Raw genomic sequence first — 15,077 nt, 5'->3', positions numbered from 1 at the left:
GCCCAGCGAATCTTCGACGAATTGACAAATTTTTGGCACTACTTTCATTATGCCTGAGACAAAATTTTGATTCTTCTTACTTGGCAAATCGCTAAGCGATTCGACATGACGGTTCGAATTGGTTGAGACATTATCGATACAGACAATTGGCAACTTTCGAAGTTTCCGCGAGCTCTTGCTATAGATTTAAGAAGCTTAACAAACTCGCCTAGAATAGTCTAAGGAGGATTTTAAGTCTGAAAAGTCTTGAGTAACAGCATTGTCGGTAGCGTTAAAAGACGCGCTAAACAACCGACCGATAATCCGAAAGACGTGATCGTGACTGTCAATGACGAGATATTTTGAAGTTTCAAGCTCAGTTAACAATGAACTTTGAAAGTATCGCGATTGGATTCAAAGAAAGATCCGATGAATTGGATAAATCGTGATAAATCGACGCGATGATAATATTAAACAATGGCGCTTATCGTAATTAATGATTCGTGCGTGCATTAGCTCGCAGAACGTGCTCGTAAAAGTAGGTGTCTTCACCTTTGCCATATTTGGTGGTACGGTGGTTATTTTTTACGCAGGTGCTTTCTCGGTTCTTCTTTTATCCGGCAAAAACTCGCTACGCCAGCGCGATAAACAATAATCTAATCGCGAGAACGCGACTGACTAGTCGTTTTTCAGAATGAACACTCCGTTGAAATCATCGAATAATTCGATTGTCAGCTACTCACTTTAGCTGATTTCACGTTCCACGAACCTGCTATCGAATATTTTGATTCTCGTATAACTCACTAACATGACTTGCGTTAGCGCAATGACGATCGGCCGCTTTATTTTCTAAAGCACCACTGTTCACTGTTCGCGGGTTTGATAGTAAACGGAGAAATGGATCAAGCACCGAGATCGCTAGAATAGTAGCTTTTCAGTAACGAGCCCTGCAATCCTGGTGAGCGTCGAGCACAGACTAGACGGGCCTTGACAAATGGATGTCAATTTCAATCGACGCTCGTGTAATTCTTAACGCGATCTAAAGAACGATCTGTGCTCGTTGGTGCATGCGAGCATATAGAGAATAGAGTCCGTGACTGTTACGATCCACGTAAGGATGCTGTCGTAAGTCGCAACGATGAATATTCGCTTTTCCAGGAAACAGAAATCGTTATTCCGACGCTGTTTGGTATTTCATTACCATTCCAGCTCTTTCGTATGTCGTAACGTGGGAAATTTAATAACGGAATAATATTCGAAGGATATATAGTAATATGATGGTATTCGTAATTTCAGTTCTTTGGCGCACCGTTAGACGTATAAAATACAAACAGAATAGAAATATTACGTAGATCGGGAATGAAAACGAATTAATACGGGAATCAAGAATTTGCGACGAACTTGGTGCATGCGTTTCAGCTTTCCAGCCACTCGACGGAAGATTATTACGGTACAATCGTATGACAAATTTAAGACTAGGTAGGATTAAACGACCGTTGATTCAAACACATTCTATAGCACGTGACCGATGCAAAGGACTGACCGTATACACGTTACGTGTTTCTGACGCAACAGACGTCAGAAAATGGAACGTAGCTGTTTAACATCGATAACCAAACCTTCAGAATTGTGCTTTTCAGCTGACGACGTCCTGACGCCTAGAGCTGATCGCGTTTCGAAGGATAGAATAATTTCATTTGTGTTATTCATCGTATACTCGTCTTACTGATACGAGACAATTGTTTTAGTTTTAGAAAAATCGTTACCTATGGAAGGATCGTGCATCAGAAGCTTGTAAATTGTAGGAATATTCAAATGAAACGTTAAGATTTCGTGAAATCTCGGTAAAGGCGACAGGGAGGAGAATCTCTTCTTCTTTAAGGTCGCTGCACAATTCAATAGACGAGCAACTGGAGCTCGCGACAGAAACGAGATTAGTGCCGAGCGGAAAAACGCGAACGTCGCTGGCGCTGGAAAACCAACAAAACCGATAAGCCATCAGTTTCACTCGATTACCAATCGAGGCAAAATCAATTTCACCATGGTTCAACGTTCCATTTCCATTCTGAAAAAAATATTTTGCTTTGAAAGCCTTTGAAACGTTTGGACCCTCCACGAACGGACAGATTTTTGAAGTATTTCCCGAAAAGGGAGAACGGTGTTCTTTTAATCGATATAAAATCGATAGAGGTTACTGTCGGACAGAAACAAAAGAGAATTCGTGAACTGGTCTTCACGCGAGCGACAAAATGAATTTTCTATTCTTAATCGCGATTTCCACGCGAGATGTACTTGGACTCGAACTTAAAAATAGTTCGTTGCTTTCAAACATAAATCAAGCTGAAAAGCAAGTTGTAAATTTGACGGTAGAACGTACAGACGCTGTACGCGTACATATTTATATTTTCCGGAACGCATTAGAACCGTAATGGAACCTTTTTCCGATTTGCGATACACGTCCATCTACAATTTTGGTACGTCACTTAACTGTAACCAATTTCGCATGTTGTAATCACGTAATTGCGTTGGCTCAATCCGCATAAATGATGGAAATCCAGCGGGCCAAGTGTCATTTTCGAATGACACGCTCGTACGAGTTCATACTAATTACGTCACGAGCATAAATTCATCATACCTGAAACGAACTTGTAAACGTGACCGAGCCACCGAAGCAATCAACTTGAGCACGCTTCACGTGGGAACGCTCGAAACATATTTCTATCAGCATCCTATTCTACAGTCCCTGAGACGAAATCATTCGTGAAAGTGTGATCATATTCGTGACTATCGTTTGAATAATTTCTATAATCTCTTCCTTATCTCCATTCTTCGCTGTGATTGTAAAAGGTTTGCAGAATTATCAGAGGCGAGATTTTTTCAGGATAAAAGTTGTCCGAACCTCTAGAATTTAATTATACCGCGCCGAGTTACATTAAATCGCTGTCTCCTTTGTTGTGTTTGATATAACAAATTCTGTTGGCAGATGCGTCACAATTAACAGCGAGTTATTTATCGAAGCGTAACGTGGACGAATTGAAAAGATACGAGCGCATCGCGCGCGCTTCGAAAAAAAAAACAACAGGAAAATTACGCGTTAACATCGCAATTTTTCGTCTAAAAGTTTTTCCTTCGCTTTGACGCCGCAAATTTGCATCACGATCACGATGATACTGTGTGCACGTGCACCGAACGAGGGCGCAAAGAGGTAATAGACGTCCCGGCATACTAAATTGCAGAATTTATTAGTTATTATGAGGAACATGCATGCGTATTTGCATGTACCTATGCGACGATACACAAAGGGCGGGACGTGGTCGTTTAAACTGCGTGGCAAGCGCAGCAACTTGCCAAGAGTTACGAGGCAGACTAGATAACTTTATTAAAGCTTCGACGGACAAGTTTACAAATTCCACGGCTAGTTAAATCGAAAATTACCTAATTGTATTTCTAACAACGAAACACGCAAAAAATTCACTAAAAACTACGATGTTTATACATTTCCATGAAGAATAAATACATTTCGACCAAAACGTCCACGATATTTGGTATTCGTAGCTCTTAGATGTTTGTCATTTGACCACATATACTGTTTTATTTTCACGTTCGTTTATCTCGCTGAACGAGAAATTTGAAATTGTCAGGGAGGGCGTCTGAGCATTGGATCGATACTGCGCCGACTGATCTGCAGTAATTAAATATCTAAAGGCCATGTAAACGCATCTAACCAAACAGCTTTAGCCTATACCAAACTTTATTATTTCCGCTTATTTTAATCAATTTTCATACTATCAATATTTGAACGCGCAATTACCGTGCAACGTACCGTGTAAACACAACTGTTATTTGTGTCGATGATGAATCGAGCATAAAAAGAAAAAAGAAAGAACAAGAAGAATGATTGTTTTTATGGATCCTCAAAATCATAAACGATTTATTCAGCCGCGTTTCCAATCTTCGCGGGTCAAGGTAAACGAGCATGTTATTAATTATAAACGCAACTTTTTATAGGTTACTTGAACTTCAGCTAACTACCTATACGTATCTACCTATACTCGAGAATGACACTGTTTGGCTTCTTCCAGCATACAAACGATTTATTACGTTGTAACGTGGGACAATAACGCAAGTATTATATTATCTGTTTCATTCAATAATACGTATGAATTCGATCGATGATTAGAAACGACTATGTTTCTAAAAATATTCAGCAATGTACTACGAAACAATCTTGAAAATAATTAAGGAAGGTTAATGCATCGCATCGTTCCAACGTCAATGCTTATTCATTCATAAGATTCAGCTGCTCGTTTGTTAAGACACACATTTAAATTCCTTATTTATTACGATTGGCGTTGCGAAAAAATTATACATTGTTGCATAATACTTTGTTTCTTAACATCTTGTTATTCTCACCTCGTTTAATCTTACACGCCGTCCTACGCTGGTTACTGTTATTTATACTATTTATCTGCCCGGTAATTTGTCATCTGCCGTGCTTAAATTAATCGTTAGAAACCGATAACGTGAGATAACGCAATGATACTAACGAAAACTAACTTTTGAAACTGGTTGGTTTTATACGATCCAGATGATGCCTATGTATATTTTTCATCCATTACAATTTAACGTTCTCACGAATGAAACGAGTACACATTTCTAGCGATTTTATTAAAAGAAATATAAAAGTAACTGAATTCTAGTCTGAATTCTCTTTTTAATCGTTTTGAATATCCTCGCGTGACATCAACTTATCGCTGCTCCCACCAACGCAACAACTCTCCTTGTCAATTCTCAACAATACGCCCCAATTGCCGCGACGAATTCCACAGAACTTTTCCGTGTTCTAAAGGTTAGGAATGCACAGTTTACACGAAAGAAACGCACTGCATCGCCGCACTTTGGTGGCCAGGTCAACAGGTCACTGTTCACAGCAAAATGATTTCCATATAGAGGTTTTAATTCTTCGTCGTCCCTTTTTCCATTGTTGTATATCAGCTCGAGACTCGCAGAAAACCAGATAGAAACTTTCTTTATTGGAAATTTGTTTGCATACGCCTGATAACCAGCATAAGTTACTTGACGGTGTGCAAGGTTGCAAGCTATCACTGGATCGATTGGACGACTAAGGTCAGCAACTTTTATTGGACGTTTAGGGTGTGTAACGTTAGGCTAGATTGAGAAGAAGATGCTTGTGAATTTTTTCTGATACCACGTATCTTTTATCAAATGGCATGCTCGTGTTTTGAAGTTTTTGCAATTCAGTTCGTAGAATAATATAAGGCTAAGTATCGCAAGAAAATCATCATGAATGAATCTTTAGATATAATGGTACCCGTGAAAAAGCATCCAGTGCGCAAATTCGCTTTCACGGATACGCGCGATCATTGCAAAACCGATCAAGGACCTCTGGCTCTGAGAACCGACCGGCCTTGAATTAGTAGGTATTCGATGACTGAGGAATGTATCAGACCTGTGCACGCGTATCCGGATTACTCGTGATCGTGACACAGAAATTCGCCTTCGAACGATCGCGGAATCGCGTAGCCGTTCGTGCGAATGTCGTTCTCACGGATATCGAAAGTGACCAATACCTTTCTCCGTTCGATTCAGAAAGATAAAGAAAGAAACGTTTCTTGAGCAGCATTCGCGATTTATACTTTTCACGCGTCGCTTTTCACCGTGACGCAGAAAGAAGTATGCTCGTTATACCGACATCGGGAATGCTTCCAGGAATCTTAACAGCAGTTTTGAACGTTAAACACGCCGCGACTGGAATACCGGTTCGTTATGCATGGTTATTTTCGGTCGTCTATTAAAATTTCCACCCGCCATCATGTTCGCGTGGAGAACACCGTGCAGTTAGCTTGTTTTTCCTTGAGAAACTTTTATAATTTCCAACGTAATGGTAGTATTCACTCGGTAAAGGCACCAGATTCACGTGACTAGGTTCAATTAATTTTCTCGAACAACGTCGTTGCTTAATCTTCGCTAAACTAATTGTACTATTTTTTTATTTACATTTACCAAAATATAATCGACTATTATAGTCGATTATTCTTTTTAATAAGGTACACTCGTTGTTAAGTCTTTACAAGCGATTTCATAGAATCCTGAGAATCTGAGAATTCGATATTTTAATTATAGTCATACGAAGTATTCTTCAATCTTGATTCAAATATTATTGAACGACGAACTTTTATGTAGAGTGAATGTATCAATCGTTATCGTTACTTTCTGCTTTAATTTAGGAATTCGTTCTATCAGGTAAGCTTTAACTTCATTGAAATTCGAGACTTATTCCAAGGATTTACTACGGTTCTGATATATAGTTGAACTTCTTGTTAGTGCGTATATCGATACAATACCATGCATCCCAAAGTTTGTAACAGATCTCCATGCTAAGATTCTTGTCACGATATGGGAAAGGTGACGTTTTCTGGTAACTATTCTAGACAGTTTGTCTGAACGTGTTACCTCACCTCGGACTTAAGCTGTCGTAAGTGAGTCTGTCTAACATGGAATATTTACGTGGAACAAGGACAAACTTACCTTTTCTATCATCGAATTCGACCAGTCTCTCTTTAAAATTTCAACATCGACAATTTCGATCTGGTAGCGGTATTTCGCGCAGAAGCAGCATCGTTGCTGGCGTGAAAAAGAAACTGGGTTAATTGATGCGAGCTCGTGGCTGTCTGGAAGAGAGAAACAGCAAATTCCGCGATCGAAAGTCGCGACCCGGTCCTTCCTGCAACGGGGTTTATGCCAACGATTCGTGGAGGAATCACGTTTCACCGGTACGTATGAAAAATCACAACATTTAACAAATAATTTCCCTGCGTTTGCTGCAACCGACACACCGATGAATTTTACATTGCAAATAAGCGCACAAGTCGCGAATGGTTTTTCCCATCTTACATCGCTGGAAAAACTCGAGCGAATAAAAATGCAACACGTCACGTTGCAGGTGTTATCCTACTGACACATCCTTTTTTATCTTAATGCTTCATTAAATTTCATTGAGCTTGTTCGTTCTTTTCAATTGAAAACGAAAGATGAGATTCACCTCGTCTGTAATTTTTGTACATTTTCGTTTTAATTTTTGTCATCGTCAATCTTGGGTAGAACTGTAACGATTCTTGCTGCATTTTCTTTCATCATAAAATTTCCGTACATTTAAGGAGCGTAACAGATTGCTTTTTATCGCTACATGTCACATCAGAAGAGCAACAGCCGACAGGTATGGTGTTTCACATTTTTGCCAGATTTCAGATGAAGTTTTCGCGCGGTTGCTTCAGCTACACTCGGTTGCGTACCGTTCATCATCCTCTGTCAGCCCACCACCTGTTTCCGTACCCGGCGTGCTTTATTCAAGGAGTCAGTAGACCGAAAGGCGATCGTCAATCTGACCGGAAGGTTCGTCAGTACCGGATGGGGCTCGTGAAAGGCAGTGCAATTAATTAAGATGGAATTATGCTGCCAGCTCGTTCACGCCTGAAGGAATAGAAAAACGCGAGGGAGCGCTCAAAACCTACGATCGTTTCACCTTTTATTTCGTCGGTTCACAAAACTTTCACTTTTCTTTTTTTCTCATATCAAAAAATTATATGTCTTTTCATTAAATGCTCAATAAGCACATGTAAAGCGTAAGAAACGTTCAATTCAACTTTTAGCGTGGTTTAAAGAGACGTATAGAAACGAGGTTATAAGTGAGACAGAAAGTCTCAAGATTCAGAAAGATTCAATAAGCTTCCCTTCTTTACTGAAAGAAGTTTTCTTGTCCTCAACTTATTTTCTTCAAAGAGAAAGTTCACCCGTTTATCCCTCCTTTAATGTTTTTATCTCTTAGCAGTGTATTATCTCTATAGAAGTTTAATTACGAAGGGATGAAACGAAACGTTTGCTTGATCACCTTTTCTCATAGAAGCCCCGAAACTAGCCCTTAAACCCTCGTGCTACGAATTCGAACCAGGGTAATGAAGAAAGTCGTCGTAAAACGAAATGATAGTAGGATCACTTCTTTCCTTTGGAATTCACAGCCGTATGGGGAGTCACCCTTAGTCGTTTGCCTCGAATCACGTGACCCGTTTCCCTTGGATTTTTCATTAAAACTTTACGACGTCAAGCGAAGAACAACGTAATATTTGAGGAATATTGCTCGTAACTTTGGACTTTTCGTTCCACTCCTCAGGCATTTTACAAATTACATCAACGGGATAAATTAAAATTTGTCACAAATCACTTTTACTTTATCCACGTTTATTATAAGTCTATAGTACATGGCTTGTACAATGATATCGAAGAAGTAGAATCTCTGGAAGGACTATGCAAACGTTCCGGAAATTAATGGCGGAGCTGGTTCCGTGAAACGGACATGCAAATAGATTCAATTAATAACGATAAATGACGAACTCTCCTTTCAGCTGTAACTTCACACGTTTTGCGTTTATGTAGGTAAGTGAATCTTTTTAATGAATTTCTGCGGATAGACGCGTGGCAATGCAAATAATGAAGCGGAACGCGAAGGAATCGAAAAGATATTACACTGCAGCTCGATAGCCCTTTCAATTAGGAAAATAGAATGCCAATACGTTCAATGAGGTGTCTTGCTATCGCATAGATTATCTTTGCATCAGAACTAGCATTACAATCCTAAAGGAAAAGATAGTTATTTCTATAAATACCATGTTACGATACTCGTTATTAAATGATGATTTAACAACGCCGATAAATTCCACAAAATACCTAATCAGTATTTCGTCGTATTTCGCGTGATTTCTATTCGTGTATTTGCCATAAAAATCATATAAAGTAATTAGGAAATAGAAAATCAATAAACAATTTGCCATTCTCGATCTATGGAACGAATTGTAAGAAATCTTTTAGCGTGAATAAATGTCGAGCGGATCTCAGAACGACGGAACAACCCTAGGAAAGTCGATCAATTTCTCAATGCGAGATTCGCGCTGAATAAGCAGTTCGTAATTCGCAATCGTGATCAGTCTCAGCATTACCGTCGAAATAGATAACCATAGATATCGTGGAACTTTGCACAACCAATGAATAAATTTTATTTCGAGTCAAACATCTTCGAATCGTAGCACGATAACAGAACGCCTAGTTTTATTTGCCGTAGATTACGATGTTCCGTGGTATTTTGCGCGCACGCGTGTTTCTACACGATCATCATCATCTTTCCAGGCAGAACAAACATTAGCTAGAATAGTTATGTGCGAATTTAATCCGGCCATACGTTGATGATCACACTATTCGATAAGACAAGTTAATTAATTTGAACGTTGAACGAACTAATCTTGAAGAAAAGTGTCTTGTAATTAGGATATTGTTTATCTTATTTATGTTATCTTTCGTTCTTTCTATCGCCTAATATCGTAATATATCGAGTACGTGATTAAGTACTCGAGATTGTTTCGGATATTGATCGGTATGGGCTAACTGACGAAGCTGTCCGCAAAGCGGAACTCTTTTCCAGAGAGCATCTACCCCTCGGTGTAACTAACCACGCTTTACAAGAAGTTTTATTTCACAGACTGTAATTTCGCCATTGGTATCAGCAATTTCAAATGTCGCTCCCATTCTCTCGCTTCTTTTTACCATTAATTTTCATCATAGATCGTCAAATGCTCAAACCTTTTTCCGTCGAACCAACGCTTCGGAATTGAAATACATCAACGAAATAATATCTCTGTTGCTCTTTACTAAATACACTTCTTGCTACGTCTCTACCATCTCTATCAGTGATCGATGATGAACTGAGGAAATCGCGATCGCACAATAGGATCGAAAGTCCATTGTATGCGTAATCGTCGACCCGTGCATCCTTCGAGATGCACGTCGATTTCCAGATACTGTTTCACCGGCACGAGAATGCCGATCTGCATCGTGAAGCGTATGATTCACGTTGATTGATTGGTATTTCAGAAATGTCGGTCACTCGGAATAAAAAGCAGCTGTCTGTTAATCAGGCTTGATCGTTTTTAAAATGAAAACTTTATCTCGTTTGAGGATATCGTAAATTCATTCCGACGCTAAGATTGCGACGATTGATTCAGAAATAGGATGTTGATTCGTCGGAAAGTCCGCATTACCAGCTCCGTCTTTCTTTATTTTATTCGCGGAATCGGAATTTTCTTATCAAAACGTGACGTTAGCGAACTTTGAACTTCGAAATTTTCTACAGAATTTCAAGCATAGTCACGGCACTATAAATCTAATTTATCACAGTTTACGTAATGTTTAATGCGCTTCATTGATCACGCTAATCGAAGGAGACTCGAATTATTATTTTGATCAGTCACAGTGCATTTTAAGACATGCTTCATTACCACTGTAATTACAGATCTGTTCACGATGTTCTTGCGTTATATCACGGTACAAAGCTGAGTTTGTTATCTGTTCCATTTACTTAATCGATACATTACGTATCGCGATATATTTGTTTCTAAAACAAACAGAGGATCGACTGACCCTAAGACGATATTATATCACGCATACTGCGTAAAACTTAGGAATATTTTGCAAGGCTTTCCACGCATACTGGACAAGTATTAGAGGATATTGAGAAACTATAATTCAGGAATTACCGTTACATGCGTTAGAATGCAAATTTTCCGCGCGATGTTTAGAATGTTTAGATCGTAAAGATCGGAAGAAAATACCTCTCTGCTATTTCGTAAAACGAAAAAACATCTGCGTATAGGTGAAATATCGATGCTTTATCTGTTTCTTTTTTAAAATTGATACTCTTATCTTGTCGATATCGTCGTTTTATATGTTCGTTCTAACATTCTGTAATATGTCAGCGAGTTAATTGCGCGTTTTATGCTCTCGAAAAATCCACACTGTCGTTCAATCTTCGTAATAAAACAATCCTACAGAAATAAGTTGGGATATTGCTATACTAAAATAGATGATCTCGTTTCCATTGAACCTGCCGATGACATTTTCTGCGCAACTAGGCAAAAATTGGAGTTTCCACGCCTTGAAACCAGATTTCATCCGGCTCTATTCGTGGAAAGGACGAAGAGCTCATCTGTGCCGCTATTCACACGCACGGAATTTCAGTGGAAATCAGTTTATAGAATGACGCCGTTAGCGAAATTACTCTAGTCATCGACAGAGAAGCTTCACTTTCGACGCATTAAACATCACACTGTTTTCCTTACGTTTTGATGCTTTAATGCTATAAAAAAAAAAAAAAAAAAAAAACAGAACTTTGTGTCAATTCCAAATGCAATGTAGGTATCAAATTTGATCGATAGTGTATTTTTCACTCGTAAACACATATTGTTTACTTGCCTGTGAATCTTGCAGTTGGCATGCACTTAGAATATCAACGATGCGGTCGCGGCATGGAGCTTTCGAAATGGAGAATAAAGAGAAGAACAGTCAGGCCTCTTATAACCTTAGGTCTGTTCGTTCTTTAGAATTTCCCGTAGATAGGATCTAATTAACCCATCCACGACACGAAACCACTCTTGCAGAACTAACCAGAATCACATTTTCGCTAATTAATTAGACCATCGATCGCTTAGTTTCATGCGGGTATCCTAAACTGGTCGTCGAAATTCCATGCACGCGATAAAAAGGATTTTTAAATTCGTCACTTCACCGGTTCTACACGAGAGCGTTCGATTCGAAACCCCATTGCCTGGCCATTGTAAATCGTTGGGCGTGTGCGTTTCACTCTGGCGGAAGTCCACGAATGCAAACCCATTGTTCCCGATAGCAATCGTGCATCGATCACAACGGACGATCCGCGATACTTTTGCGTGAATCGAATTGCGGAGGCGAGTCTCTGTACAGTGGCGAAATTGGCGGGAATGCGACAGCTGAAAATCGAGAACGGAATCCTTGGAATTTCGACGAGAGAAAAGACCGTCTGTGGCGTTGCTTCCCTTTGTTATAAGGAACGAGAAACTATGTGGCTGAAAGCCCTCTGCCGAGACACGATTGCAACCAGGAATTCAACGGAGAAGCAAAATTCCGTGAGAAGCAAAAAATTCATCGAGTATTATGGAAACAATTGAACGTTCGTCAGATATCTTTCGATTCAGTATCTGTGCTTTACAAAGTTCCATTAAAATTGGCGCGCAGCAACTCGCGTATATCCGACTCCTCAGGGGTTAAGCTTTCTTCGGGGATACATTTGCAATCTACCGATTTATAATCAACGCGAATAAATTACACGCGGACAGATTACTTATATTAGGTCGGTGAAAAGCAACGTCTGTCTGTAAATTGTATGAAACTATGGAAATATGAATTTACGATTCGATTGCACTGGTAGAATGGAAACCGTCATTGTTTCTCCGTGACGATTATTAATAATCGATGATCACAAATAACTGCAGTTTCACCGGCAATATGGTGGAAAATATATTGTCGCGACCGATAACGTTCGAAAAATTAAAGCCGCGTGATTAAACTCGAAATTCATTTATAGAAAAGATATTACAATACGAATCAAATACAGCTGTAAAAGGAAAGGAAATATTTTATCTCGAACCTTCGGTTGTATCAGCTTTATGACACAGATTGCATGATCAATGATAAAGTATTTATCTTTATACGTAGTAATGTATAAATTTATGCAGTGCTATTACTTTGCACACATCTATGATAACAAAATTTTACGTTACATTTCCTTTTCCGTTTACAATTTTTAATCGAGTCATCACATTTATTTATGTTTCCGTATACAGTGGATTAGGAGATTTGGAATGTTGCTGCAAGCTGCTAGCGTTGTTGCACGATCGAGTAGGGCAATTTGTGTTATCGTGAGCTTCCCCTGCGCCAGAGAACTCAATCAACGGAAACAGTGGTTATCGAGAAACACATTGATCAAACGGCGAAAAATCGCCGATTTTCATCGATCGATAATTCGGAAAAGACAGGAAGGTATAAGAAACAACTACACTTATGCAATCGAAGTTCGTGTGTTTACTTTCAAAATATAAAGAGATACATTTGTTAAAAGAATAAAGCAGAAACCTTAGTTTTACCGACGATAGTTTTTAATGACACTCGCAGAGCTGTCGAAATGTCGGCGGAACCGGAAACGTGTCGCGTGTAGAAGCGCATTTAATTTGACCGGGACGCGGCGAAATTAGTATGCGATGCGGTATGCCGCGACGTTGTCCGCGTTCGACCGGCTCAGATTAAAAGAACGAGCGATAGCAGACTGAGAAAAGCCGCACAAGACGTACAGGCTCCCACGGTGCCCGGCCATTTTCCCATAAATTCGACGCAACCGGTTCCGAAAACGTAAAGGTGCTTACGACGAGTGAATGAGATTCAGTATGCCTGCGGCCGTTCACCTCATGCGTGATTTGGGGGAAGCTTTATCTTTTATTCGTACGCATCCTACCAAATCAACCAACGTTTTTTTCATATATCGTTTCGTATCTTTCCTTTCCTCAATCGTTTCTTTTCCCTTTTTTCTGTACTCCTTTCTTGTAACGCGGGACACTCCATCAAGAGCAACGCGTTTCCATAATAGGTATCGAGAAGATTCCCACGAGATATAGCCATAGAGTATCTACTAAAAACGGATCGATGGAAAACTGCATTTATTCTAACCCGCGAGAGGGGATTTAAGTGATCCGCAACATTGCCGGTTAAATCTTATTCGGCCGATTTGTCCTGAAATATTGACGCAACATCACGCGTGTATCTAGATGTTTGTCGGCCTCGTTTACCAACGGCTTTTTTATTCCTCGCTAGAGCACACGCACGCAACTCGCACAGCACGTGGATCACGAATTGCTTTTCGTAATCATAGAATTTCAATCGAACTTATGCTTTTTAATATTCTCTGCGGTTATTCTACGCTGTGTGTTCCGATTTGGAGCATCGCGTATGTTTCATCTTAGTGTCTTTGATAAAGGTGTATATTTGATAGGTTATTTCCAACTATAACTTAACCTCTGCTTTGGAATTGGAACTAAATCGAATTTTCGATCTTCACACGCTAGTCTAACTCATTGATACTCTTCATTGGTGAATAATATGCTAACAACGGTCAAATACGGGTTTTCAAGACAATGGGAAATGTGTGCCGCGTTTAAGTAATTGTTTACAGCGTCGGTGAAAGAGGGAGATTCGATTTTTCATTGTAACTCACCGCTTATATTCTCAGAATTCTAGCGCGACATTCCACCGAATTGACGCGTGACTGAGGAATCACCGTAACTCGATTTTTCTACGAAAAATACCGTGTTTTTCGAAAAATTGTTAGTTATCTTACGTATATATTACCTTCCGGTTAAGTGCTCGGTAATATAACCAAGGAAAATGTTATTACACGATCAAAGTTAAGATGATCTTACCTAAATGTTTCTTCTGGCGTCGTGGCCCACACCCTGTTCAAGACAAGATCAAACTGTCACTCTTAATGCTTATAATTGAACACAGCTAATCAGCACGACACACTGCTTCACGACACCTATCCGTTACGCTCTTATTTATTTCGTAAACGTGAAATACTGAAAGAGGCGAGTCGTCAGAAACGTTCTCTGACCGTGATTACTGCACGAATGCTTCGAGTACGTCATGCCCTGAGAAGCTAGCGCCGCAATGCGAACTACCGCACACTGCCACCTGGTTTGGGAAGCATACTAGAGTTTTTAGTTCCTGCAATTCAGTTCTGCCAGCGAGTAGTAACTTTTTATTTCTATTCGGTACTTTTCATTTCCTACGTTTCGTCTCTCCGGCTTCTCGTGATCAAGGTGTTCATATTATCTTTTTCTATACGAATTTTCTGTATAATTTATATTCATCGAATAAAAGTATTGCGTTTATTAGGATTCTTTTACATAGATTATGCTCGATTTTGTAACTTGTTCAGTTCAGTTGTTTCTTTAAAGATGCATTTTTATAAATGAAATGTTTTAATAGGTCACAATTGTATGCGTTTTACGTATTTATAATAACCTTTCATTTTGATTCATATACAAAGCATCTTATAGTAGCATTTATACGACTTGTATTTTTATTTAGTTGTAACGTGTTGATGAATTCGATTGGACGAGATAAATGTTTGTCAATAACAATTTTTTAACGATTCTTTGAGCGTTAAA

At 39.3% G+C, this 15,077-nt stretch overlaps 2 protein-coding genes across 12 annotated transcripts in view; one reads left to right on the top strand and one right to left on the bottom strand.

The window, feature by feature from the left end:
• LOC117204651 (beta-arrestin-1) overlaps positions 1 to 14,599 on the bottom strand; it is a 28,054-nt gene extending 13,455 nt beyond the window's left edge. For 3 of the 8 annotated variants that reach the window (XM_033442250.1, XM_033442248.1, XM_033442251.1), the window contains exon 1: positions 532 to 1,013. In XM_033442250.1, the coding sequence (XP_033298141.1) occupies positions 532 to 540 (9 nt within the window). In that variant the 5' untranslated portion in view covers positions 541 to 1,013. Of the gene's footprint in view, positions 1 to 531; positions 1,022 to 14,327 lie in introns of those variants that run through there. The other 5 variants (XM_033442245.1, XM_033442244.1, XM_033442243.1 and 2 more) reach the window with 5 other exon arrangements.
• LOC117204653 (protein FAM8A1) overlaps positions 1 to 15,077 on the top strand; it is a 34,750-nt gene that overhangs the window by 17,542 nt on the left and 2,131 nt on the right. Inside the window, exon 1 of one of the 4 annotated variants that reach the window (XM_033442262.1) lies at positions 14,614 to 14,726. The exons of 1 other annotated variant lie outside the window; for it this stretch is intronic. Coding sequence is in view for 1 of the 3 variants with exons in the window: in XM_033442260.1 (XP_033298151.1) it covers positions 14,879 to 14,904 (26 nt within the window). In the remaining 2 variants the exon portion in view is untranslated. Of the gene's footprint in view, positions 1 to 14,613; positions 14,727 to 14,804; positions 14,905 to 15,077 lie in introns of those variants that run through there. 2 more of the 4 variants (XM_033442261.1, XM_033442260.1) reach the window with 2 other exon arrangements.

Source organism: Bombus bifarius, unplaced genomic scaffold (assembly GCF_011952205.1).
Source record: "Bombus bifarius isolate JDL3187 unplaced genomic scaffold, Bbif_JDL3187 scf7180000007979, whole genome shotgun sequence".
In the NCBI taxonomy this organism is placed as follows: domain Eukaryota; kingdom Metazoa; phylum Arthropoda; class Insecta; order Hymenoptera; family Apidae; genus Bombus; species Bombus bifarius.
The sequence above is the reverse complement of the archived record's forward strand: the minus strand, read 5'-3'. Positions and strand labels throughout refer to the sequence as shown.